Consider the following 24,837-nt stretch of genomic DNA (forward strand, 5'->3'; position numbering starts at 1 on the left):
CAATACTGACTTTGATGGACCAAGGGTCTGATTCAGTATAAGGCAGCTTCATATGTTCATATGTTTGCTCTTAAAACACTCCAGCATTCAAGCCAACCCTAGCAGAGTGGCAAAGCAGCTCCTCCTTCCAAACTGGTAGAAGTGGCCTGCTGTGTATTTAGAGCATTTAGGTTTTTTAAATGGCTGCCATTACTTTGTTTTAGTTTCAATTTTTTGCTTATTTTTTGAGAAGATGACAAAATTACAGTACAATGTTAAGCAGAGTTCAATGGATTTAGAAGGGTGTAACTCTGTTTAGGATTATTCTTTTAATTACTATAGCTCAGTAGATATGCTCTATGTTCTTCTGATCATGTGTTTGATCAATGAGCAAAGGGGGGAGTGGGTAGTAGTACACTTGGCTCTGTCTCTGACCCCATGTGATCATTGGTCACAACCCAGCAATCACATGGAGCCACCGCATTCCTACCCACTCTCCTCCACATACAATCAGTACTTATTACCAGGCTGGAATAATTTATATTTATACAAACATTAACATTATAAAGTTAGAAAACTCATTACTGGCTTTTAAAAGTTATTATTTGCAATATTTCTGTGCTGCTTCTTCAGAGTCCTGCTTGAGGTAGTTTACAATTGAAAACCACAAAAAGTAATTTAAATGCAAGCCATTGGATAGAAGCAGCAGCAGCAGCAAAAAAAAAGTATACATAGAATAGAAGCAGACTGTTCAAAAGCAGACAAATCCCTTAATTAAAAACCCAGGTAAAAAAGATTTGTTTTAGCCTGGTAAAGAAGATGCCAGAGGCTCAAGGAGGAGACTGAGCATTCCAAATATGAGGTGCCATCACAGAAAATGTCCTGTCTCTAATTGCCATCTCCCTCACTTCTGAAAGCAGGAGCACAGAGTGCAGGGCTTGAGAGGCAGGTCAAGTCCCCTCCCCCCCAATAATAGTTAATTTTATATTTCTAATTAGCACCTGACTCAACCCTTTGATTACTATAATATCTTTTTGCTGCTCTAATAAAATTAATGCTGTAAAAATAAAAAAAGGTAAAAGTAGTTCCCTGTGAAAGCACCAGTCGTTTCCGACTCTGGGGTGACATTGCTTTCACAATGTTTTCACGGCAGACTTTTTACAGTGGTTTGCCATTGCCTGTAAAAATACTTAAGTAATATTTGACTAGTCAACTGACCCAAACTTTTTTTATGATTAAATGGCAAACCCACCAGGGCCCATTTATGAAATTAACATAGAATTAAGTGTTAGAATTAAGGGAGAAAGTGTAGATGACTGGGGAAGGCAATGGCAAACCACCCCGTAAAAAGTCTGCCGTGAAAATGTTGTGAAAGCAACGTCACCCCAGAGTCGAAAACGACTGGTGCTTGCACAGGGGACTACCTTTTACCTTTAAGTGTTATGACTGGATATTTTGGCATAAACTCCTGTGCTACAAATACTAGGGCACTGAGAAGATCTGATAAAAACAAACAGTACTCCATCCCACTTTCAATCAGAATAGAACTTGAAACATTTTATACAACCACTATTTCAGCCTCATATAGAGACTTAACACATTCTGCAAACAGGAACTCAAGGGTTGTTTTAAATCAGTAAGTTCATGGAATCAGATGACGTGATTTAACAAACTTAGAAGGAAATCCAAATACTGATCTGACCAAACATTCCAAAACATTTCATCAGTCTACAAAACCCACAAAATGAACAGGTTTTTATAATTAACGCAGTTCCATACCCAACTGCCTTGTCTGAAGGATTAATGCAGTCTTTGAATGCAATAAATATCCTATACAAAAACTTGTTTATGTAATTGTCTTGGTGGTATTAACACCTCTTAAAGGGGTCACAATCAGCTCAACAACTTGTATTGTTGATTCAGGATTTCAAAAATAATAAACGATATTAACAATAATACATACACCACTGTTTACATCCCATTTGGTTGTGGTTCACCTTCCTAGGTACCCCTTTTCCTTCACTTGGCATTAAGGTTTTCACCTTTTAGTTCTCAAAAAAACTTTAGTACCTCTGAGCATGTTCCCCACCCCCCACCCCGGTGATATTTGGGTTGGTGCTGAGGGGAATCATCCCATCCACATATGGAGTCGAGCTCCTCTGGGGAAAGTGAAAAATAGGAAAGAATGAGTTTGGAAGCAACAAACACTGACCACATGAGTTCCCTGCTTTTATATCCTCCCTTACCGGCAAACAACCCAAGAAATGTAATTTTTAGCCAAGCCACTGAAATTCGAACTGACTGGCATAAGTTTTAATTTCTAAACCGAATACTTGGAAGCACCTCTCTTTGGGAGTTGTTCCCCCTAAATCCATGACACACGAGCACTCTCAAATGCAAATCCTGTGATAGAAATACACTTTGCACCACCTCAGAGGCATTTTTTAAAATACTTCTATATTATGCTCCAGGATTAAGCCTCTCGTGATATCGAAAATAAAAACCAAGGCGAAGGGAACAAGCGAAATTAAGCTATAAATCTGGCTGTTTAGTTTTCCTTCCCTTTCTGCCTACCATCAAAGCACTCTGCAGCCACGAAAGCTTTTGCCTGCGTACAAGGCTACTTTTGTACAGCTCCCGAGGCAAGTGTCGCGAAAATGCTCCTTCTTTCCCCCGCCCTATTTTTTTACCTCAGAGGCGGAAGGGAAAACCAGCTAAGGGTTTGTCAGTCAAAGCACGGAAAGCGACAGGAGCGCCCTCCTCCCTCTTGCGAGGGAGGTGTGGAAGAAGCACGGAAGACCGGCCGCCGGATGTGAGTGGCCGAGGAGCGACAATAACATCTGCGGCCCGGCCTCCATTTTGGTAGGGCTTGACGGTGATTGTGGCTGCAGGCGGCGGTAGATTGGGAAGAAGGTTGAAGGGCGGGATCTTCTCGCCTGCTGAGGTAAAAGGAGGCGGTAGGTGTTTCCCTGCTGTGCTAGTTTTTCGTTTAAATGCATGAAGCTGTTTCATACTGAGTCAATGCTCTTTGCAACTGGATTTTACTGGGTGAAATGGCAAAATCCGCTTGCAACCCGTTACTGGAGTGAATTGAAACTGTATTATTTAGCTGCATGTGTGAAAGCGTATTGGTCTATCAAAGTCAACATTGCCTACTCGCTCAGTGGGTCTTAGAAAGGCTTTCACTTTGCCCGTTGTCAGATCCTTTTAACTGAAGATGCCAGGGTCGTCTTCATACAAAGTAGATGCTGTACTAAATTTGCAGCAGGAAAGTGGGTTTTGTTTGTTTGGATTCCCCAACGACAGTCTGAAGTGGTGCAGTCTTCTATCACCTCATTCTTCAAGGTGTTTAAACTAGATGTTACCCGTCTAAGAAATAGGGTTGCCAAGTCCAATTCAAGAAATATCTGGGGAATTTGGGGGTGGAGCCAGGAGACTTTGGGGGTGGAGCCAGGAGACTCTGGGGGCGGAGCCAGGAACAAGGGTGTGACAAGCATAATTGAACTCCAAGAGAGTTCTGGCCATCACATTTAAAGGGACAGCACACCTTTTTAAATGTCTTCCTTCCATAGGAAATAATGAAGGATAGGGGCACCTTCTTTTGGGGCTCATAGAATTGGACCTCCTGGTCCAATCGTTTTGAAACTTGGGGGAGAGGCACTAGATACTATATTGAAAATTTGGTGCATCTACCTCAAAAAACAGCTCCCCCAGAGCCCCCGAAACCTCCAGAACAATTCCCCATTATACCCTATGAGAATCGATCACATAGGGAATAATGAAGATGTTTCCCTCTCTCTCCCCCCCACCCTTCCTGGCCAGTCTGAAGCAGCGGATCAGCCTCTCTACTCACCATTTGCTGCCAGCTTCTTCACAGAAACACAGACACACCATCCTAAATTGAAGCCTTTCAAGTCAAGCCTCTGGAGGTGCAAAGGCACATGGTCCTTTGCGGGTGGGGCTCCCTCTCCCCCCCCCCCCGCCAGCCAGCTGATTGGGGCGGGAAGCAGCCTGGGAAAACTGAAGAAAGGCAGCTGCAATCGGGGCTGGGTGGGCAGGGCAAGGAGAAGCTGCTGAGATCGGGGCTGGGTGGGAAGGGCCGCCATTCCCCCCCACTTTCCAGATTTTTGGCTGGCAGGAGAGAAGGCTCCAAATCGGGGGTCCCCAGGCAAGGCGGGGAATTTGGGAAGCCTACTAAGAAATGGTGGACAGGCTTCAAGCAGTCTACCTTCTCCCCATCCCTCTTTTATTTTTCAATGATATACACGCTACCATTTCTTGAAGGAGCTCAGAGTATCATACATCGTTCTCAAACCAGCCCTGTGAGGTTACACTGAGAGAGTGTCTGGTCCAATGTCACCCAGTAAGGTTCATGGTGGAGCAAGGACTTCAACCCACATCTCCTCAGCCCTAGTTCCTCCATTGAACAATACTGATTTCTGCAATCCTGTTCTCAGTGGAGTAAAATGTCTCTCTTGGCAAGGCAAAGTATTCTAGGGCAACTGTGATTTAGGCCATATCCCAATACTCTTAAAATTTCATCTGGCCATTACGGTAGTGTGGATTCTTACAGGTGAATTAAACAAGGTCTGAGCGCTAGCTAGAAGAGAGCTGTTCTTAATTCTGGTTTATTCTCTTTGGAAATTAAAGGTGACCTAAGAAGCATATAGAGGAGAGCATGACGCTGAAGAAAAATGAAGTTTGCCTGTCTTTCCTTCCGACAACCATATGCTGGCTTTGTGTTAAATAGAGTGAAAACAATAGAGACCCGTTGGCGACCATTGCTGGCTGAGTACAAGTCCTGCACCGTTGCTGTCCACATTGCTTTTAAAGACTGGGATGACATAACCTGGAAAGATATACTTAGGAACAGACTTGGCATGACACTGCCTCAGATTGAAGAGTTGCTATACGAAGGTGAAAAGTTTGGTAGAGGTGTTATAGCTGGTAAGTGATGGTGATGGTTGTGTTGCCTGTAATGAACTTATTTGAACTAGGACTTAAGAACAAAGAGCCGCAGCATGTTGTCCACAATTCAGAATTTCACCCAGGAGTTTACTTGAGAAGAAAGGAAGGGAAGGGGGTAGTGGTAACAAGGGGAAATGTAAAAAGAGGCTGGATCCTTCCCTTTGTACAGATCACTACTGCCTCAGGTACTTCATTCTAGTTTACCCTAGTAGAGAAGTTTGGGTAGTCTCCTTGGAATCAGAAGTGAGAAGTTGACATAAATTTTGTCCTGTAGAAGATAATGCAATATTTATTGTTTATAGGTTTAATTGACATTGGAGAGACATCACAGTGTCCAGAAAACTTACCTTCTGAAGATCGTTTGGATCTGGAAAATAAAGCCATACTTTTGGGCTTGGAGCAGAAATACTTGACAGTAATTTCAAACCCAAGGTGGTTGCTGGAACCAATTCCTACCCGAGGGCACAAAGACATTTGGCAAGTGGAAATTCCAGATGAACTGATTCCTTCCATGTAACACGAATGCAGATGTGTGGATGGCAGTTTTGACTCTATGTTGCCAACTCACAGCCTTTTGTGAACTGGAATCATTCATTGTTGCTGATCCTAACACCTGGATATGACTGTGAGGTGACGACTGTGAAGCAGATGGTTGAAAGGGAGATTGGGATCATTTTTGGTACTAGAGATAATGCAATGATAGTGGTTATTAGCATATGTGCAATTTGATTAAGTTTCTCATAGTTAGATAACTGTAAATAATTGTATGCATATAATGTATGGCATAACTAGATGTCTTATTAACCAGATGAGTAAAACAAATTGATAACTCAGTTGATCCTTTCTTTTTTCTTTCAAGAACTTGTCACTTTGCTCCTGCTGGGTGCCCAGGCCACTGACAGGTGATTATTCCCAGTTAAAGAAGTTTATTGTCATGACCCCAGGAATCATGACAATAATTCATGATTGCTCAGTCTCCTTGGGCAGGAACTTCATAGTTAGACTGTGACAGTTTCATTTCTGGCAACTGTTCTGCGCCTTCAAAAGCAAAGTGGAAGGAAAAAAATTAGCAACTGCCATTTTCCCTGCTGTAAGTAAATAATGATGGGAAACCTTGTATTCCTGCTAGCAATGCAGCTGTTACTACAGAGATTCTGTTAAGGAGGGCAACAGCTCTGTTCAAGAGTCATCTCAAAAGACTTCCAGCAAGAAGTAGAAAGTCAATCCAAGGCTATTCTTGTCAAAGGAGAAACCCTTCCTCCAGCCACAGTGGTTCTTTGAGTGCACTACTCACCCGAAGTACTGCTTCACCCCATCCAAGATTTTTAAAAATCTTTTTAATTTGCAGCATGGCAACTGATTGTTTAGACAATGAGCAATTTTTAACCAGAAAATTTTCTGTGAGAAAACACCAGTGGAAGTTAGTATCCAACTTTTTCAAAGAGGTAGTTCTGCAGCTTCTGTTCAGTAGATCAACCCAGATCTTGTCATCCTGATTTTTAACTGATCCTGAAAAAACCCCTCTTTTTCTCTGTACTGAGTGAAAATAAGCAGTGCGCTTAAAACAGAAAGGTGTGTATTTAGTATAAGTTTTTAAAAAACAAAGAACAAAATTGACTCGTAAAAAACAAGCACCACCACCACAACACTTCTAATTCAAGTTACACACTTCTGCTATTTCAGAAACTAAAATACGTAAGACATGTAAACTTTGCACAAGGGTTCTAGAAATTTGTGTTGTTAGGAAATTGCTGATTTTCTCCTCATTCATCTAAAATCTCACCTAAAGTGAATGGCTGATTATGGTTTGTCTTCAGAAGTGCACCCTTGGATATACAGTGACCTCAAGTGCTCTTCAGTCAGTTGTGCTTATGCACTGGACCTGGCCCCTTCTCTAGACCCTTTTGAAATATGGATTTTTCTCTGTTTCCCTTGACAAATTTATTTCAGTATACCACCACTTGACCTGCAAATCAGGTTTTGTCCCAATACATACACGTAATTGGCATAAAATGTTAATAGAGGGAGTCACTGTCCCTTTGAAACTTTAGTCCCCAAGTCCAAGGGAGTAATTTCCACAGTACTGGTTTTCTATATATGAAATCCAATTCCTTGAAACACCATTTCCTATTTTAAACAGCAAGTTAAACACATCTGAGAGAACACCTGTTTTTGTAAGATTATGCTGTTATGTCCCTTGAGCCATTTCATCAGTTAAATATTTAACATATTATGCCCTGCTTCTCCATAAGAATGTGCATAAATAGTTTACATGAACAAACTAGAGACTACAAATTGGACATGGACATTCCTGTTGCACAGGCTCAACATAAAGTGGCCCTGTGCAAATAAAGTGTTGTTCCTGTGCAGCCTAAACACTTGCTATCCTATACGTGTCAGGGACCAACAGAACTATATTTTAAAAATAAGACAATTAGTAGTTACAGCTGAATCAACATTACTACATAACTTTAATTCCATATTGTTTTAATTTTCAAGTTAGTTTTAAGTATCAAATAATTCAGTATGCGGTATATTTCTGCACCTGTTCTGCAAGAAAATGTAATCAGTAAATGTCAAATAGTATATGGCTGAAGATAGGTTAATTATAATCCCTGATTTTTATTTCAGACACACTTTCTTCATACATACATACATTTGTCAGGTTATCTGGATGTCTGACAGAAATGTGCAGCAATCTGCAAAAACATTTTACTCTCACAAGAAATGAACACACAGTGTTGATACTATTGCATCACAACAGGTTCCATCTTGGTAAATTTACCATAGAATCTTATGCACATTTACTCCACTCTAAACCAATTTCCTTTCCAAATGCCACTGTAAATGCAAAAATGTGTACATATTACACTCCAACCCAAGTACGTTTCACTTTGGTACAACCTGTTCAGAATATTCCTGGCAGAACTCTCATAAATGGCTTGTGGGCTTTATCTACAGACTTGTCCCAAATAAAACTATATCCTACATTTTTTTCCTACTCTTAATCTGTATTTCTCATGCCTGTACTATTGAAGAAAGTGAGTTACTTCTATCTATCCATGATAAAAGAAATACAAAAATTAACCTAGATAAACAAGATATGAAGAAAGAAGTTTATTCTTCAGTCATTGTGGTTTTCTCTATTTCTCCTTCTGGAAGGTGGGATTTTTGAAGTCTACTGCTTTCTTTATCGATGGTAGCCAGTGTAATCTGTCACTTTGGGTCCAACTCCTTTGGAAGTAGATGCAGTATTTGAAGTACAGTTGCAATTAGGGCAATGGTGGTATGCAGGAGTTCGGTGATGATGGGAAGATCGTGACATGGAAATGGCAGAAGCAGCCGCTATCATAGGCATAGAGAACCATGGGTTACAAAATGGAAGCAAACTGGCCCAATGAGCTTGCATGGCTGATAAATCTGGATACATGGTTGGGAAGGCTGGCAGCCCCATCATTGGTGCAAAGGGGCTGTTGGGTACAGGAGGTATGACATGATACAAAGAAGTAGCAGATGTGGTTGTGGTGGAGTCTATTTCGTGCGTGTTGACTCGAGCATGGTTTGTATGCTGAGGTAGATGGAAGGGAGCTAGCTGGTTTATTTTGTTATCATTGTCCTCAGATGCAGCCTGTTCAGAAGGCCTCAAGGGGGCTGGCGAGGAAGGAGTATATCCACTTCTCATCCGGGCGGCTATGCCAGCAAGTCCCTTGTTCATGGTAGGTTTTCGGAGTCCAGGTTTGTGCATTGTATCCTTTGGAGAAGATGCAAGGAAGCTGTTCTCCCTAGATGCATTTCCCAGTGTAGTTTGAGCATCTGGGCTTCTTGACCTGCTCTTCAAGCAGCTTTCACTGTAGTCCTGTTCTAATGAGAAAGCAACCGGTGGGGTATTTTTTATCCCAACTCTTCTCTTACATCTTGCAAGTAGGTGGGGACAACCCCTCTTAAAATTTGGGTTATGATAGAACTGTAGCTAGAAGAAAAACACCAGAGGAATAACTTAGGTTTCAGAGACATATTAAATAGAGGAGAGGTATATAAAACTTAGTGTCTTGTGTTTCAAAACGTGTATGAATTTAGACATTTCTCAAACTTTTTAATTCTGAACTGAGGCAGAATTAATGTAAATTAGAATATAGCATCTTTCTACGTCCTTCCCCCTTTCCTAATAAAATCTAAGAAAGTTATAGATTTCTGCTTGTCTCCTACTATTCTAAGGACATTTTCCTTATTTGTGGACCAAGTGACTAAGATTTTCCGGAAGCAAAGTCTGGTAGTCACTGGGCAGTAACATATTTCACCATTAGGTGAAACATAAAATATTGATGCTGTTTGGACGAGTATCTAAATATCATCTGACTAATAATAGATGTAATACATAACCTAAAGTGTCTTATGTCTAATGATTCATTTCAGAAATTACGTTTTTTTATACAGAAAGAAAGCTTAATTGGTGTGCTGCCAAAAATAAGCACTTTCAAGCATGTGCTTATGTATCTCCCAATGAAGTCAATGGGATGTACAGATACTTTGGCTGGAGTGGGCTCAATCTCTTTGATCAAGCAGTATGGATTTGGTATTAAGAGACTTCAGTGTATTTGAATAACTTCTAGTATAATGTTAAACATGTTTATTTTAAGGGTCATTTAATATAACTAAATTTTAATCAATTTTTACAAAAAAGTTAATCCCCAAAAAACTAGTTGTCTCATAAGATACACTAGCAGAACTTCCTTTTATACACCAAAACATAACTGAATGCTGTAACCTGTTAGCTTTTGCATTGTCTGCTTTACAGTTCTAAGCTTACAACCTGTCCACTAGCAGTAAGCTTACAACCTGTCCACTAGCAGTCCACTTGATCTGCACTCTTGGGAGTTTGCCATTAAATTTAGTAAGGTGTGGAGAAAAAGATGATCCTTCTGTAAAAATAACATATGCCACTTTTCCTTAGGGATACATATATTCTAAATATTTGTGTTGCCTTACCAAGGGAAATGCAAGGAGGTTTGCAATGTACAGAAGGAAAGAGTACAAAACTAAATTAACAATAACAATAGCAATATACATTTAGGGGCTTGCATTCGGCTTTATCCAAGCAAAAAAAAAAAAAAGCCAGAAAATACCTTATTCATATTTATCAGCTAATCATTCAGCCAGATATAGAGGGGGACGTATTTTTGGCTATTGAACATAACCAATTCCAAATAATCCCACCCAAAATTGGGATTATCTGGGAAAACAGGACAGCCACAGTTAAATAGTATTTAGACACTTTTCCAGGTGAAGTTGCAGTTTCGCAAATACATTTAAAAGAACTGCAACACCTCTAAATGCCTTCAGCTCAATTATAGTTTGTGGAGACCATTCTAGTTAGTAATGGGAAATCTTTCCGGGGCTTCTGGTGTCTCTACTCCAAAGACCCCCCAAGTTTCAAAAAGATTAGACTAGCGGGTCCAATTCTATGGCCCCCAGTGAAGGTTCCTCCATCCTCCCATCATTTCCAGTGAAGGAATAAAACAGCAAAAAAGAAGAGACTAATGTCAAACCAGAAAGTAGAAATGAAAGGTGGTGGCCATTTTTTCAGGACTAGTTCACAGTGGCAATGCCAGCTCAACAAATCCAAGCAAATGGGTGGGGCTGCAAGTCTAGCACAGCCACTGCATTTATAGTGCCCAGCTGAACCAATGCCACTGTGGCAATGTCAGCTCAACAAATCCAAGTGTGGGGTTTTTTTTACAAACCTAGCACAGCCAGTACATATAAAGAGTGCCCATTAGGACCACTGCATATACAGAGTGCCAAGCAGAACCAATGCCACTATGGCATTGCCAGCACAATAAATCCAAGTAAGGGGGAGTTCCAGTCAGCCAGTGCATGTACAGAGTGTCAAAAAACACCCAACAAAATCTATTGCTTTTTTTCCCCTCCACTGAAAACAATGGAGGTGTTGGGTTTGAACCACCCCCTTTGCTTGGATTTGTTGAGATGGCATTGCCACAGTGGCACTGGTTCTGCTTGGCACTCTGTACATGCACTGGCTCTGCTGGGCTTGGAAAAATCCCCCCTCTTCAGTTTCTATTGAAGAGACTTCTCTGGTTTGTCATTAGTTCTTTTTTGGGGGAGGGAGTGTTTTCCCCACCATTGGAAACAATGGTGGATGGGGACACATTCTTTGGGCCCATAGAATCCAATCTTTTTTAAACGGGGGGGGGGGGGAATCTTTTGAGGAGAGGCACCAGAAGCTATGCTTAAAATTTGGTGCCTCTGTCTCAAAATACAGCCCCCCCAAATAGATTCCTCATTGACTATAATTTGCTATATTTGGTATAATGGAGTTGGGGGAAATCAGCATTTTTTTTTTTGAGGGGGAACCCAAGTTTGAATACCATACTGGTACAAAAATGTGGTTTTTTTCAGGAATTCTGAATTTTTGGACGTTCAGTATATCTGAGTCAGAAAAATCCTGATTTTTTTTTGCACATCCCTAATACAAATCAAACAACAGTGCAAAAAAACAACCAGAGAGGAAGGAACAACAATAATGAAATAAAACTTAGGCACTAAAGGCTTAGGTGAGTAGAACACACTTCAGCAAAGGCATTGGGCAAAGGTCCTTTGGGAGTTCCACCTGACCTGGATAGTCCAGGCAAGCTAAGCAGGATCAGCTCTTGGATAGGAGACCTCTTTGGAATACAAGAGTCAAGAGGTAGAGGCAGGCTTTATTCAGCCATCTCTCTGAATATCCTCCATACCCCCACTAGGGGTCAGTCACCAGAGGCTGACTTCCAGGTGCACGCATGCACATACATACACACAAAAATACAAAAAATCCTCCCCAAAAAGGAGTTCCAGAAATGGGGCTCAGTGAAGAAGAAATTGGATTTATATCCCGCCCTTCACTAGCCAGAGTATCAGAGTGGCTTACAAATCTCCTTCCCTTCCCCTCCCCACAACATACACCCTGTGGGGTAGGTGGGACTGAGACAGCTCTTCCAGAACTGCTCTTGAGCAGAACAGCCTTGAGAGAACTTGTGGCTGACCCAAGGTCACATCAACAGGTGTATGTGGAGGAGTGGGGAATCAAACCCAGTTCTCCCAGATAAGAGCTCGTACACTTTACCACTACACCAAACTGGCTCCAAGAGATACCTATCTGACCCCTGAGGGCAGCAGCAATGGAATTAGGCATCTGATGACAGTCTCAGCTGATAGGCAGATTCACATTAAATATTAACCTTCATTGCAGAATTCATTAAGGCATTCACTTAATCACTGTTCTACAAGACAATTACTTGCAACTTTTTGTCACCCTGAGTACACCTGTCTATCCTAACTGCCTTTATAAAGCCTTTTCTATCCTCCCTCTTTTCTTTTTGTAAAGCACTGCTTCCATGGCTATGTGCAAATTTGGCTTATTTATTTAATTCCATTTATATCCTGCCCTCCCTGCCGAAGCATAGGGGGAGAATTAAAGCTACTCCCCAAATTGGAAGTATAGTATTCTAACGTGCAGAAAAGACTTTATCTTCAAATTACAAAATGTTTTGTTTTTATGGAGTAACATTAAATTGCTGCCATACTGGGGCAATATTGGCTTTGGCTCAGTGTCTTGTCTCCTGCACTGGATGACTTTAAACAAGCTCATGAGAATTAAGGCACACAGAGTGAACAGTGCCCAGTGATCACTGGAAACCATTGCCAGTGAGAATGCCTTATTACCAACTTTATTCTAAGTATTAATGAATCTGATAGTCTCATCCTAAATGAATTTGTCTAATTCATATTTCAGTTAACTGCATTGTGTGCAAACGTATTTCAAAACCTTTCTATGCTGCTACCTGGTACTTTCAACAGGTATTCTTTTGCTCACCGTGATTAATACAGAATATTAGTATTATGTATTAACATAGTTTATGTTAAAATTCAAAGCCGGGAGCCCCTTAAAGACCAACACAATTTTCCATGATATAAACTTTGGTTAGTCATAGCTCACTTTGTCAAAACCCATAGTATACGTAATATTTCTATTCTTACACATAAAATGCTAACATGAAAAGACCAAACTGTGTCTCTTGGCCTGGAACCTAATTTGGTTGTCTCATTATCTGTTCTGTTCTGCATGAAGAATGACCAATCTGCAAAGTAAAGGCAATGGAAGCTACGAATTTCAAGAAATCTTTACAAATAATGCTGACATCTTACCTTGCTAAATGCATAAGCTGCTTTTTCTTCTGCCAGAAATTCAACGAGAGAGGCAGATCTTTGAAAACTCTGTCTCATTTTACTAAAGCCATAGAGATTTAGCTGACGAATGAAACTTTTCATGCAGTCAGTTTCAAAGATACGTAGTGGTCCTTTCCTTTCTAAGACCTCCTTTTTGAAAAGCTCTTCATCAATCACTACACAATTACCATCATCGTCCCACCACAGTGATTTAAACTGATCACTTTCAACAATTTTCCAGAGTTTCTTTGGGAAGGTGAGGGATAGAAAATCATTGTCTTCAACAGAATTGTCTTCACTGAGAGTAAGCCGTGGTCTTTTTACCCAGGGTCCATCATTTAAAACTTGAAAAGCATTTTCTTCTATCATGGATCGTAAGGCAGAGTCACCAGCTGCTATTTTATCATGCAATGGAGTGGATGAAATTGAGATTGCAGAGTGAGCCATTTCATTTTCAGCTGAAATATGTTGAGTCTGTGCAGCAGGAAGGTCCATGTCCAATTTTCTCTTCTCACTTTGACAACTTTTTTCAGCTGTAGCCATTTATGCTAATAGTCAAACCATGCTGATAAGGCAGCAGTAGGCCTATTAAAATGATGCTACCTTGTGGGAGCTTCAATAAGGAGTTCTAGAACATCACAATGAGACTATCATGCATGGATGTGACATCACAAAATAAACTCCGGTTTCCTAGCAAACGAGATCATAATGACAAAACAACTGGGCATTTATTACTTCATTGCTGAACAAGAGAAATTAGGACAGAAACACTGCATTAAATATCCTCTGCAAAAATAGCATAGGCCAATTGCAAACACTTTGCATACTTAAGGCAATTTATACTAACAGGTTTTTTTAAAAAAAACCTGGAATCCTCCACTGCACTTGAATAAACCTTATTAATATTATGTAACCCAGGGGTGTCTAATCATTTGTTATGAGGGGCCGAGCCATGCTCATAAAATGCCAGGCACTGGAGATATAAACTTTATAAAGGATACAGAGAAACACAAATAAAATTATTTTTTGCTTAAAATACAAACAAGCTTAAAACTCTTGTGATACTTTGTTTAAAATGGAAAGTTGGAGGAATAGTGGGATGGCAATGGCCAAGCATTGCAAGCTTCTCCCCCCCCCCCCCCCATTCCTTCCCGGTCTACTCAGATTGACAATGGTTTTCCAGTGTAATATCCCCCTTTGGCTATGGGTTCCCAGGTTAGAGTACTCAGTAGGCACCAGTTCTCCAGTCCATTCAGCAGAGACAAGCTGGCTCAAAGTGTCAACCCTTTATATGCAAGAAGCTTCAACTGGCCATAAACACTGCAAAAGTGAAACTGCTTTAGCTCCACTCCATTGAAATACATTGCAGCACAGACAAAGTTGCAAGGAAAACAAGGAATGGATTTTCCATTAATATTTCTGGGTCCAGATAGACCAGTCTAGCTGGGTGCAGAGACTTTAATGAAAAATCCATTCTGCATTTTCTTTGCAGTTTTGCAAGCTCGTAAGAGCTTCCAGCTGAATCAGGCAAAGATGAGGCAAAAGAAACTGGGAACATTATTGGCAGCCTTGGAGCTTCAAAGGGGGAGGACAGGAGGGGGAGGAGAAAATTGCCATGGGACTGATTGAAGCCTTGAGCAGGGTGGGTGTGGCCCACAGACCAGGAGTTTGACAGCCCTGATATAATCTATGAATGTTGAAAAACATAAGTCTGGGGAAAACATCAGTTGTATTAACATGGGAGTGTAACACAATTCATAGAAAAACTTGCCTGCAATAGCCCATAAGGTATGTGTGGGGGTGTCTCTCAGAGTGATCTCCAAACTGTACTCCTGCAATTCTCAAAACTCATTAAGAACCTTCTGGCTCTTTGCACAAGAAGAGAAAGCAAAGCAACATTTGGACTTAGAGATAACCCCACTCTTTCCCACCCTAAACAGCAAAATGCCAAATACTAAATTCCCTCCCTAGGATAAATACCCTTTCTTTATTCCTAATAGCAGCGCTTACATCCTATATACACTAAGGGTTAAACACCTTGAACACTTTGTATGGTAATGTTTGTTCAATTTTAAGTCACTCTTAGACAGCAACTTTGAATCTGCCTCACTTCTGAAGAGAAAGTAGTTTCTCACACCAACTCTGGTCCTCCTTACATTGATTTCCTAACTAATCACAAGCAAATTCTCAGTATGGGAAATGACTTGGGAGCACTATATAGAGCCCATGAGAAGCATCAGGATGCCACGGCAGCTGGACACACACTGAATCCCAACAAGACCGAGGTGTTGCTAGTATGAATGTCTGAGATTCTGGAAGTGGGTGATCTTTCTCCTTGGTTGCATAAAGTTGTTGCTACTGATAACAGTTTTATGCAGCCAAAGAGACAGATCACCCACCTCCATGATCTCAGACCTTCCTACCAGCAACACCTTTGTCCTGTCTGGATTCAACTTATTAGATGCTATGGCAGCAGCTGCTTTTGCTGCCTTTTCTCATCTGTACCTGATGCAGAGGTTATCAGCCCACCTTGGAGAGGGCTAACCTTGCTGTGTTGATTCATCCTTATGCAACATCTAAGGTTAGACTACTGTAATATACTGTGTGTCAGGCTGCCTTTGGAGATAGCTCAGATGCTTCAGCTAGTTCAAAATTCAGCTGCCCATTTATTAATGGGCAAGAACAGCTTCCGTTATATGACACCACTTCTGAGCACTTTACCTGACTTCCTGTTTTCTTCTAGGTTCATTTCAAGGACTAGAACTTATGTTTAAAACGTCATGACTTAAGGCCTACATTTCTAAAGAACCATCTCTCTTACAAATTTACATGGCAACTATGCTTTGTGGACCAAAACTTGTTTATGCCTTCCCTCAAAGTGACACAGCTGGGCACAACCTACTCCCAGGCCTTTTCCAAAGCCCCTGCTCAACTATGAAACAATTTCCTCTTTGAGGTCCAGAGGATTACATTATCACTGGCTTTTAAGATGGTGAATACACTTTTTAATTTACAGTGTATTTGTATGACGTTTCAGTTAAATATTTAGTACCTGGGCTGTTAAAATGCAATTTTTTTAAAAAAGAAAGATATTTTTAATTAACAAATTAAAAGCCACCTTGGGCTCTGATCAGGAAAAGTTTATATATACCATCTCTCTTACAAATTTACATGGCAGCTAAGCTTTGTGGACCAAAACTTATTGTTGAAAGAAAAAAAAAATTGCACCTACATGGCTCGGTCTGATTGGTGTATTTTTGTTATGTAGTTAGATGCTTAGTAAAAATAACACAGTAAGTGTTGAAGAGGAAGAACCACACTAGCTCTGAGCCTTTTGTGCTCGTATCTGAAGTTCTGCTGTACAACAGACAATAAAATCTTGTTTTATTATCTATTTACATCCCAGCTTTCTTCACAATGGGACACAGAACAGTTCACATTATTCTCCTCTCCTCTCCTGTATCCTCACAACAACCCTTGTTACCCTTAATGGGAGACCTCCTAATATTTGGGGGAATATTATCTCTTAAAGGAGACCCTAGGCTTATTGAGAGGAGGGGTAACAGATCTTTACACCAATTGTCTACTAGGATTTTCCCCTAGAGATCTCTCAAAATTAAAGCAGACTGTTGCTTAACCAAGGGAGATGGTTTTATTAATAGAAAATAAAATAATGCACACATAAAGATAATAAATGCACACAGAAAACCAAGCACATGAGTTGCAGAAATACAGGGGTGAGAGAGATAAGAGGGGTTGCAAGGGGTGATAGCTAACTGTTCAAGAGAGCAGATTCCATGGAGAAACCAGCATTTCACAGGAAGACCCAGATGAATCTGAGTGTGTGATGCCACTGGGCACCAAAGACAACACACTCTGGGCATGTGCTAAACGAGATACACTTATACCCAAAAATGTATCCTGAGGGTATGATTACAGGGGTGAGCTAATATGACAATGGTGTAATAGATGTCTTGTAAAGGATGCCTTGACAAAAGGACTGTTTTGAGTTTCCCAGGTGTTAAAACAAAGAGGATATTTCCTAATGGGTGAGAGGATGAGGCTGGATGCTGACAGTTTGGTAATATTGAGTTGTTGGGGTGTCTCTGCTCTTGTGAAAAGACCACCCCTGGTTGGAGGACTGTTGCCATAGTTATACCCTTTGAGGTATGCTGATTGTGTGTGACTGGCCCAATGTAATTTAGTGAGCTTCCACAGCAGAGTGAGGATTCAAACCTGGGTTCTCAGGTGCTAGTCAAACTCTAACCACTACACACACAGGCTTTTGTAGGGCCGCTGTAATTGAACAGTAGCAAATGGGTAGACCTAGATGAATCATGCAAGTTGGGTGGCAGCAGTTCACTCAGTAAGTTGCTGCTAACTCTGGTTGCAATGAGTCCTCTCTCCACCAAAACAGTCTTGAAAAGAGCTCTGCCCTCTTCCTTTCATTAATAGAAACCAAGGCTGAAATGCTAGCAAATGCTGGGGATGCTTGGAAACAGCCAGAGAAGCCATCCATTTCTTAAATGCACCTTTTTCATCATTTAGGGGGAGGTAAGGGGGTTGTAACTCCCAGCCCTTGCTGTTCAGGTTTGTTGAAAAATCTTTATTTTCCATTCACAGCCCCAATCTCCAAATTTAAGTACCCTCAGGTATGGCCTGGTTGTGACACAGACACACACACAGTGTCTCTCTCTCTCTCACTATATATATATATATATATAAATGAATGAATGAATTAGATCTTTCACAACACAGCTAGCACTACAATTCTAGTATTACTGAACTGTTTTGTATTTGTGAGTTGACAGGAATTTTACACTCTAGCTTATGTATTCTTTTTAAATTAAACTTTATGAAACTTCATGTCACACAATCATTAATAGTAGTTTTAATATTCGACCAGCTGAAGTTATTAGTAATTTCTAGGAATCAGCACTATCAGAGAAATGGAAGATTTGCATCCTCCAGCACAGGAGCCAGCAGATATAGGGACAAGGTGAATATGGGCATTCTCTCAATGAAAAAGCGAACTAACTATAATCTCATCAAGAACATTAAAAAAGTGCTTTGAAAAATTACTGGTTTAACTTTTTTTTTTAAAAAACTTCTTTCATCATAAGCTAATGAGTGTTTTCACAACTAAAGTTGACACCTTTTTTCAAGTACTAAACATAAAAGACCTGCAAGTGATATGAGTGGATACTTTATTGAACAGCCAAAAAGTGAGAGAAACAGAAATTATATAACAGTAACATTTCAACAACTGTTGAAAAGCAACTTTCTAAAAAGACAGTCCGCATCTGTTCCTCTACACAGTACAAAGATTGTGGTAATTTACAAAATAATTTACATACATTTTTATGATCATCTGATCCATTAAAAGAGGAAGAACACTTCAAGTCCTACCTGAGGACATTCCTGAAATGTAGTGTCCTTTGTTCAAAGGGGAAAGGCAAGGCAAATGTATGCCAATACAATAATACCATGTGGCTATGAGACTTGACAAATGGAAGCAAAGTATACAAAATTAAAAAGAAAAGATGTCATTCACAAGAGATTTTGCATTTCATACAGCTTCTTAAAAAAATACTTTTACATATTTATACTGTACAGATTTTTTTAAAAAATATATTACATTGCCAAAAGTTCATATAAATACTATACAGGAAGTTTTAATCCAAATCAAAAGGTTCCCGCCCACTGCCAACCCAAACCTAGCCTCTTCCCATTTGATACTTGTGTGCAAAGGCCACTGATTTCAGCCAGATTTGCCCATGCATAACTGTAGTTAGGAATGAAGTTTTATGAATACAATATTTCAAATGCTTAGTCATACTGTAGGACTCTATGCAAGTTAAGAGCATAACAATTAATTCCATAGATAATTACTTGATAGATGCAAATGGGACAAAGTGTTTTTTGTTTGTAAGCCTTCTTACAGCTATTGTCTCTTCACTGATTTAGTGGTATGGCATTTTATGTACTAATATGTGGAAACTCTTAAATTATATTAAAACAAATCTTCATTATCTATATTGCAGCTACTAAAGGACATCTTTCTATCCATAAACAAAATTAAAACAAGACATGACATAAAAGAATGCTGGTCACTAATTCCTAGGAGTCATTTCATGGGGAAGAGTCATATCATAGGTGCCATAGAGTACTGATGTTCATTTTTAATCTGGCACATCAATATTTAGTTTGGGGGGTGGTATAACATATTTACCAGGACTCTGGGTAATGACCACACCAGTCTTTTTCCGAAATATTGGAGCTATTTTGGGAGGTTCTGGGACAGGAGTTTCTTCTGCTTCCTCATTATCTTCGTGATGCAAATCATACGAAATGTTGCCATATTCTCTTAGGAATGGGAAAATTTCAAGCAGGAATTGGCAAAAGTCTTTGCGTATTCCAAACCACCCTGCACAAACAAGAGGTAGATAGATTCATTCTACAATGAAGCCAACCAACACAGAAACATTGAGACCCTGTTCCAGTGAAAATTATCAATAAGAGGGACAGAATTGAAACAGGTTTTTGGAGAAAGGACAGAGAGGAAGATTCTCTGTAGTATACTTACAATGATTGCCTCCCTTCTGCCCAAATGTTGTTGCCATTAAAGTTATCAGTGAAAGCCAAAGAGGAACAAATATGGGTATGTATGAAAATGTATTGTGTCCATCCAATCTGTGCACCAGCAGGATCTACCAAAACAATTAAAGTATATCAGATTCATGCTAGGTGAAACTCTGCCAGTAGTGGTCCAAAGCTGGATACATATTTAATATTGTTTGATATTAAATTCATAAAGTATAAATGTGTACTTAAAATTTCTTAAGAGCAAACATCAGATTTCTAGTCAGCAAAATGAAATACACCTTGAATTTGTCCTTATTTGCTTTGTTCAACAGATATACTATGTCATCTACTGGCCTCATAGGATCAGAGACTTCTTGTAGTCATGATGCATGTGATAACATGGCCTTCAACAACTTGTACCTGAGACTATACATTTTGTTTCACAGAACAGAAAAAGTGTTCGGGATTTGGTACAGTGATCTCAGTGAAATTCTAGCAATTAGGGCAGCAAAGACAGATTTAGAAGTGTGTGAGCAACATGTGAAAAGATCTCCAATGCCAGACGGAAACAACTGAATTTCCTTTCAGCAGGGGGCAGCACTTCAATATCTGTGCAGCTACCTGAAACTCAAGAGACCAGAACTATACAGACATATACAAGTGTGATTAATATGTATAATTTGCACACAGTCACAGAGTTCACTTTCTTAAAGCACAGAATGTGCATTACATTGGTGCTGAATTTTAATTTGCTCTTGTGGTGAGATAGAATACAGGGGCAATGGTTACAGTCTTGTCAAGTAAAAATAAACAGAACTTTAGAAATGGCAGGTATTCTATGTTCATTTTTATGCCCTCTGTATGTACTAAGTTTTCTTAATTTACATGTAAAACTTAATTCTCAAAAGTAGTTGTTTGTAACTGCAATGGTCTCTAAAGGGGAGGGTTGGTAGCTCAGTGGTAGAGCATCTGCTTGGTAAGCAGAAGGTCCCAGGTTCAATCCCTGGAATCTCCAACTAAAAAGGGTCCAGGCAAGTAGGAGTGAAAAACCTCAGCTTGAGACCCTGGAGAGCTGCTGCCAGTCTGAATAAACAATACTGACTTTGATAGACTGAGGGGTCTGATTCAGTATAAGGCAACTTCATATGTTCATAAAGATGCAAGCCTAGGAAACAGAACTGCTGAAAGTACCCCAATATCCCACCTTTGCATGCAAATTAATTTTTTTTTTGCTTACTTCAAAGGTGAGTAATGGAACCACAATTGTCATCCAACTGATGGCCATAGTTATGTGAGTTCTCCTTTGTTCAGCAATCACATCCATTGAGCGCAAGAATAAGACAGACCAGACAATATAATAGAGTACGACTAAGCACAGAAAGGACATCAAGATCCACAGGGGGACACAGACAACCTAAAGAGGGTAGGAAAAAGGGTAGGACATGGATTCAGAACCATTCTTCAAGTTTTTGAAAGACACGTCTCATCAGAAATTTGACATTACATTTTAAAATCCTATAAGCAACCACAAGACCTGGAATCTTCTAAAATAAGAGAAGAAATGCTCAGGCTTTAACAAGAGCAACAGGACCACATACATGGGTCTTAAAAATTGCATAATACCTCGATTTACTACAACTTTAAGAAGCTTGGCCTGTGCAATACTATAGTCAAACAGAATCTCTATTTAAAGAATTGTACTTTTATCACCTTCTAGGAATAAAACTAGATTCGAATCCAGTAGCACTTTAGGAAACAACAAGATTTTAATGGTATAAGACAGCCGGTCTGGTGTAATGGTTAAGTGTACATACTCTTATCTGGGAGAACCAGGCTTGATTCCCCACTCCTCCACATGTACCTGCTGTAGTGACCTTGAGTTAGTCATAACTCTCTCAGAGCTGTTCTGCTCAGGAGCAGTTCTTGGTGAACTCTCTCAGCCCCACCTATCTCACAGGGTGTCTTTTGTGGGGAAGGGAAGGGAAAGGAGATTGTAAGCTGCTTTGAGACTCTGAGTGAAGGGTAGGGTATAAATCCAATCTCTTCTTTTGAGAGCTGAAGTCCCGTTCATCAGATAAGAACATAAGAACATATGAGAAGCAATATTGGATCAGGCCAATGGCCCATCCAGCAACACTCTGTGTCACACAGTGGCCAATATATATGTATGTATATACACACACATATATATATACTGTAGCTAATAGCTACTGCTCCATATTTTTATCCAATCCCCTCTTAAAGCTGGCTATGCTTGTAGCCGCCACCACTTCCTGTAGCAGTGAATTCCACATGTTAATCACCCTTTGGGTGAAGAGTACTTCCTTTTATCCGTTTTAACCTGACTGCTCAGCAATTTCATTGAATGCCCACAAGTTCTTGTATTGTGAGAAAGGGAGAAAAGTACTTCTTTCTCTACTTTCTCCATCCCATGCATTATCTTGTAAACCTCTATCATGTTACCCCGCAGTCAACGTTTCTCCAAGCTAAAGAGCCCCAAGCGTTTTAACCTTTCTTCATAGGGAAAGTGTTCCAAACCTTTAATCATTCTAGTTGCCCTTTTCTGCACTTTTTCCAATGCTGTAATATCCTTTTTGAGGTCCGGTATTTGTACACAGTATTCCAAATGAGACCGCACCATTGATTAGGGTGACCATAATGTCTGAAGGCCAGCCAGGGACACATTGGGGGGGGGGGGAGGTAGGGGTGCGCGCGAAGCGTGCGCGCGCCGCCGGAAACAGGAAGTGATGTCACTTCCGGTGACGTCACTTCCGGTGACGACATAACACACTAATAACACAGGTCGAGATGCAGGACAGGAACCCGGAAGTGACCGACAGGCTGCTTCAGCGTGCCGCTGCGCCGGCCCCCTGGGCCCCACAACGATGGGACCGATGCCACAGGGACGGGCTCGAAACACTCTATAACCCCTCAAAAGAACAGCAGTCTAGCTCGCTTCCCCCGAGCCCTGCCGCCATAAGCCTCAAGGGGGCTCATTTTGCGGCATCTCCCGGGGGGAGGGTGGCACCCGCACGGGACACATATCAAATGAAAGAGGGGGCGCAGGGCTATCAGAAACAGCCGGCGGAGGGAGTCACGAGACCACCCCACTGGGGGATCCACACCCCGAAAGTGATGAAGGTGGCGCAGACAGAGCCAACAGGACAAAATAAATAGGCTGCATTATGCAGCACAGTTGAGAAAGTGCCTTATCCCATATACTGATGAAGTAAATACAGGATCTGAGAACAAAATTGCACCAGAAGACACAAACACAAAGCTCCCTTACACTGAATCAGTGCTTGGGTCCACCAAAGTCAGTATTATCTACTCCAGTCACAAACACAAAGCTCCCTTACACTGAATCAGTGCTTGGGTCAGCCAAAGTCAGTATTGTCACATAAGAACATAAGAGAAGCCCTGTTGGATCAGGCCAGTGGCCCATCCAGTCCAACACTCTGCGTCACATAAGAACATAAGAGAAGCCCTGTTGCATCAGGCCAGTGGCCCCTCCAGTCCAACACTCTGTGTAACATAAGAATATAAGAGAAGCCCTGTTGCATCAGGCCAGTGGCCCCTCCAGTCCAACACTCTGTGCCACATAAAAATATAAGAGAAGCCCTGTTGCATCAGACCAATGGCCCCTCCAGTCCAACACTCTGTGCCACATAAAAATATAAGAGAAGCCCTGTTGCATCAGACCAATGGCTCATCCACTCCACCACTCTGGTCACATAAGAACATAAGAGAAGCCCTGTTAGATCAGGCCAGTGGCCCCTCCAGTCCAACACTCTGTGTCACATAAGAACATAAGAGAAGCCCTGTTGGATCAGGCCAGTGGCCCCTCCAGTCCAACACTCTGTGCCACATAAAAATATAAGAGAAGCCCTGTTGCATCAGACCAATGGCTCATCCACTCCACCACTCTGGTCACATAAGAACATAAGAGAAGCCCTGTTAGATCAGGCCAGTGGCCCCTCCAGTCCAACACTCTGTGTCACATAAGAACATAAGAGAAGCCCTGTTGGATCAGGCCAGTGGCCCCTCCAGTCCAACACTCTGTGTCACATAAAAATATAAGAGAAGCCCTGTTGCATCAGGCCAGTGGCCCCTCCAGTCCAACACTCTGTGTCACATAAGAACATAAGGAGGGAAGGGGAAGGGGAAGGGGAAGGGGAAGGGGAAGGGAGGAAGGAAGGAAGGAAGGAAGGAAGGAAGGAAGGAAGGAAGGAAGGAAGGAAGGAAGGAAGGAAGGAAGGAAGGAAGGAAGGAAGGAAGGAGGGAGGGAGGGAAGGAAGGAAGGGGGGAGGGAGGGAGGGAAGGAAGGAAGGAAGGGAGGGAAGGAAGGAAGGAAGGAAGGAAGGGAGGAGGGAGGGAGGGAAGGAAGGAAGGAAGGAAGGGAAGGAAGGAAGGAAGGGAGGGAGGGAGGGAGGAGGGAGGGAAGAAAGGAAGGCCGCCCCCCGCCCCCCCCCCGCTTTCGGCCCCCTTACCTGATTCCAGGGCGGCATCCAGCGGCGGCGGCGGGGAGTCCTGCGGCGGCGGCCTCGCGGCGAGGGAGGGAGGGAGCTGCCGGCGCTGGCCTCTGGAGGCCTCCAGGGACCAGCGCCGGGCCTCTCCGCTACCGGCGCTGGCCTCTGGAGGCCTCCAGGGACCAGCGCCGGCTGCTCCGCGGCTTCCCCGCGGCCTCCGCTGGTCCCTGGAGGCCCTCCAGGGACCAGCGGAGGCCGCGGGGAGGCCTTCGCTGGCCGGTGCTGGTCCCGGAAGGCCTTCCAGAGGCTCTGGAAGGCCTTCCGGGACCAGCGCCGGGTGCCCCGCGGCCTCCCCGCGGCCTCCCCTGGTCCCTGGAGGCCCTCCAGAGTCTCTGGAGGGCCTCCAGGGACCAGCGGAGGCCGCGGGGAAGCCTTCGCTGGCCGGCGCTGGTCCCAGAAGGCCTTCCAGAGGCTGTGGAAGGCCTTCCGGGACCAGCGCCGGGTGCCCCGCGGCCTCCGCTGGTCCCTGGAGGCCCTCCAGAGTCTCTGGAGGGCTTCCAGCGACCAGCGGAGGCCACGGAGAGGCCTCCACCACTGCCGCCGGGCCCCGCGC

General features: G+C 42.0%; 3 protein-coding genes across 5 annotated transcripts in view; 1 reads left to right on the forward strand and 2 right to left on the reverse strand.

Annotated features, from left to right (window-relative positions):
• The first annotated feature begins 2,553 nt into the window (after positions 1 to 2,553).
• Positions 2,554 to 5,780, forward strand: LOC132579340 (protein EOLA1-like). Of its 3 annotated transcripts, none has more exons than XM_060249639.1 (3): positions 2,554 to 2,936; positions 4,630 to 4,926; positions 5,250 to 5,780. In XM_060249639.1, the coding sequence occupies exons 2-3, from the start codon at positions 4,674 to 4,676 to the stop codon at positions 5,462 to 5,464; spliced, it is 468 nt and encodes a 155-aa protein (XP_060105622.1). In that variant the 5' UTR covers positions 2,554 to 2,936; positions 4,630 to 4,673; the 3' UTR covers positions 5,465 to 5,780. The 3 variants fall into 3 exon arrangements, with proteins under 3 accessions (XP_060105622.1, XP_060105620.1, XP_060105623.1); XM_060249637.1 differs by having other exon boundaries at positions 2,590 to 2,923; XM_060249640.1 differs by having other exon boundaries at positions 2,731 to 2,841.
• A 2,133-nt stretch (positions 5,781 to 7,913) lies between these two features.
• Positions 7,914 to 14,018, reverse strand: LOC132579338 (heat shock transcription factor, Y-linked-like). The gene is made up of 2 exons (XM_060249635.1): positions 13,150 to 14,018; positions 7,914 to 8,917 (listed from the first exon to the last, which is right to left on the reverse strand). The coding sequence occupies exons 1-2, from the start codon at positions 13,711 to 13,713 to the stop codon at positions 8,138 to 8,140; spliced, it is 1,344 nt and encodes a 447-aa protein (XP_060105618.1). The 5' UTR covers positions 13,714 to 14,018; the 3' UTR covers positions 7,914 to 8,137.
• A 4,342-nt stretch (positions 14,019 to 18,360) lies between these two features.
• Positions 18,361 to 24,837, reverse strand: part of TMEM185A (transmembrane protein 185A) — a 29,952-nt gene continuing 23,475 nt past the window's right edge. The window contains exons 5-7 of the mRNA XM_060249636.1: positions 20,993 to 21,169; positions 19,757 to 19,880; positions 18,361 to 19,597 (exon numbers count right to left, since the gene is read on the reverse strand). Of these exons, the coding sequence (XP_060105619.1) occupies positions 19,353 to 19,597; positions 19,757 to 19,880; positions 20,993 to 21,169 (546 nt within the window). The 3' untranslated portion in view covers positions 18,361 to 19,352. The remainder of the gene's footprint in view (positions 19,598 to 19,756; positions 19,881 to 20,992; positions 21,170 to 24,837) is intronic.

This window comes from Heteronotia binoei, chromosome 11 (genome assembly GCF_032191835.1).
Source record: "Heteronotia binoei isolate CCM8104 ecotype False Entrance Well chromosome 11, APGP_CSIRO_Hbin_v1, whole genome shotgun sequence".
In the NCBI taxonomy this organism is placed as follows: domain Eukaryota; kingdom Metazoa; phylum Chordata; class Lepidosauria; order Squamata; family Gekkonidae; genus Heteronotia; species Heteronotia binoei.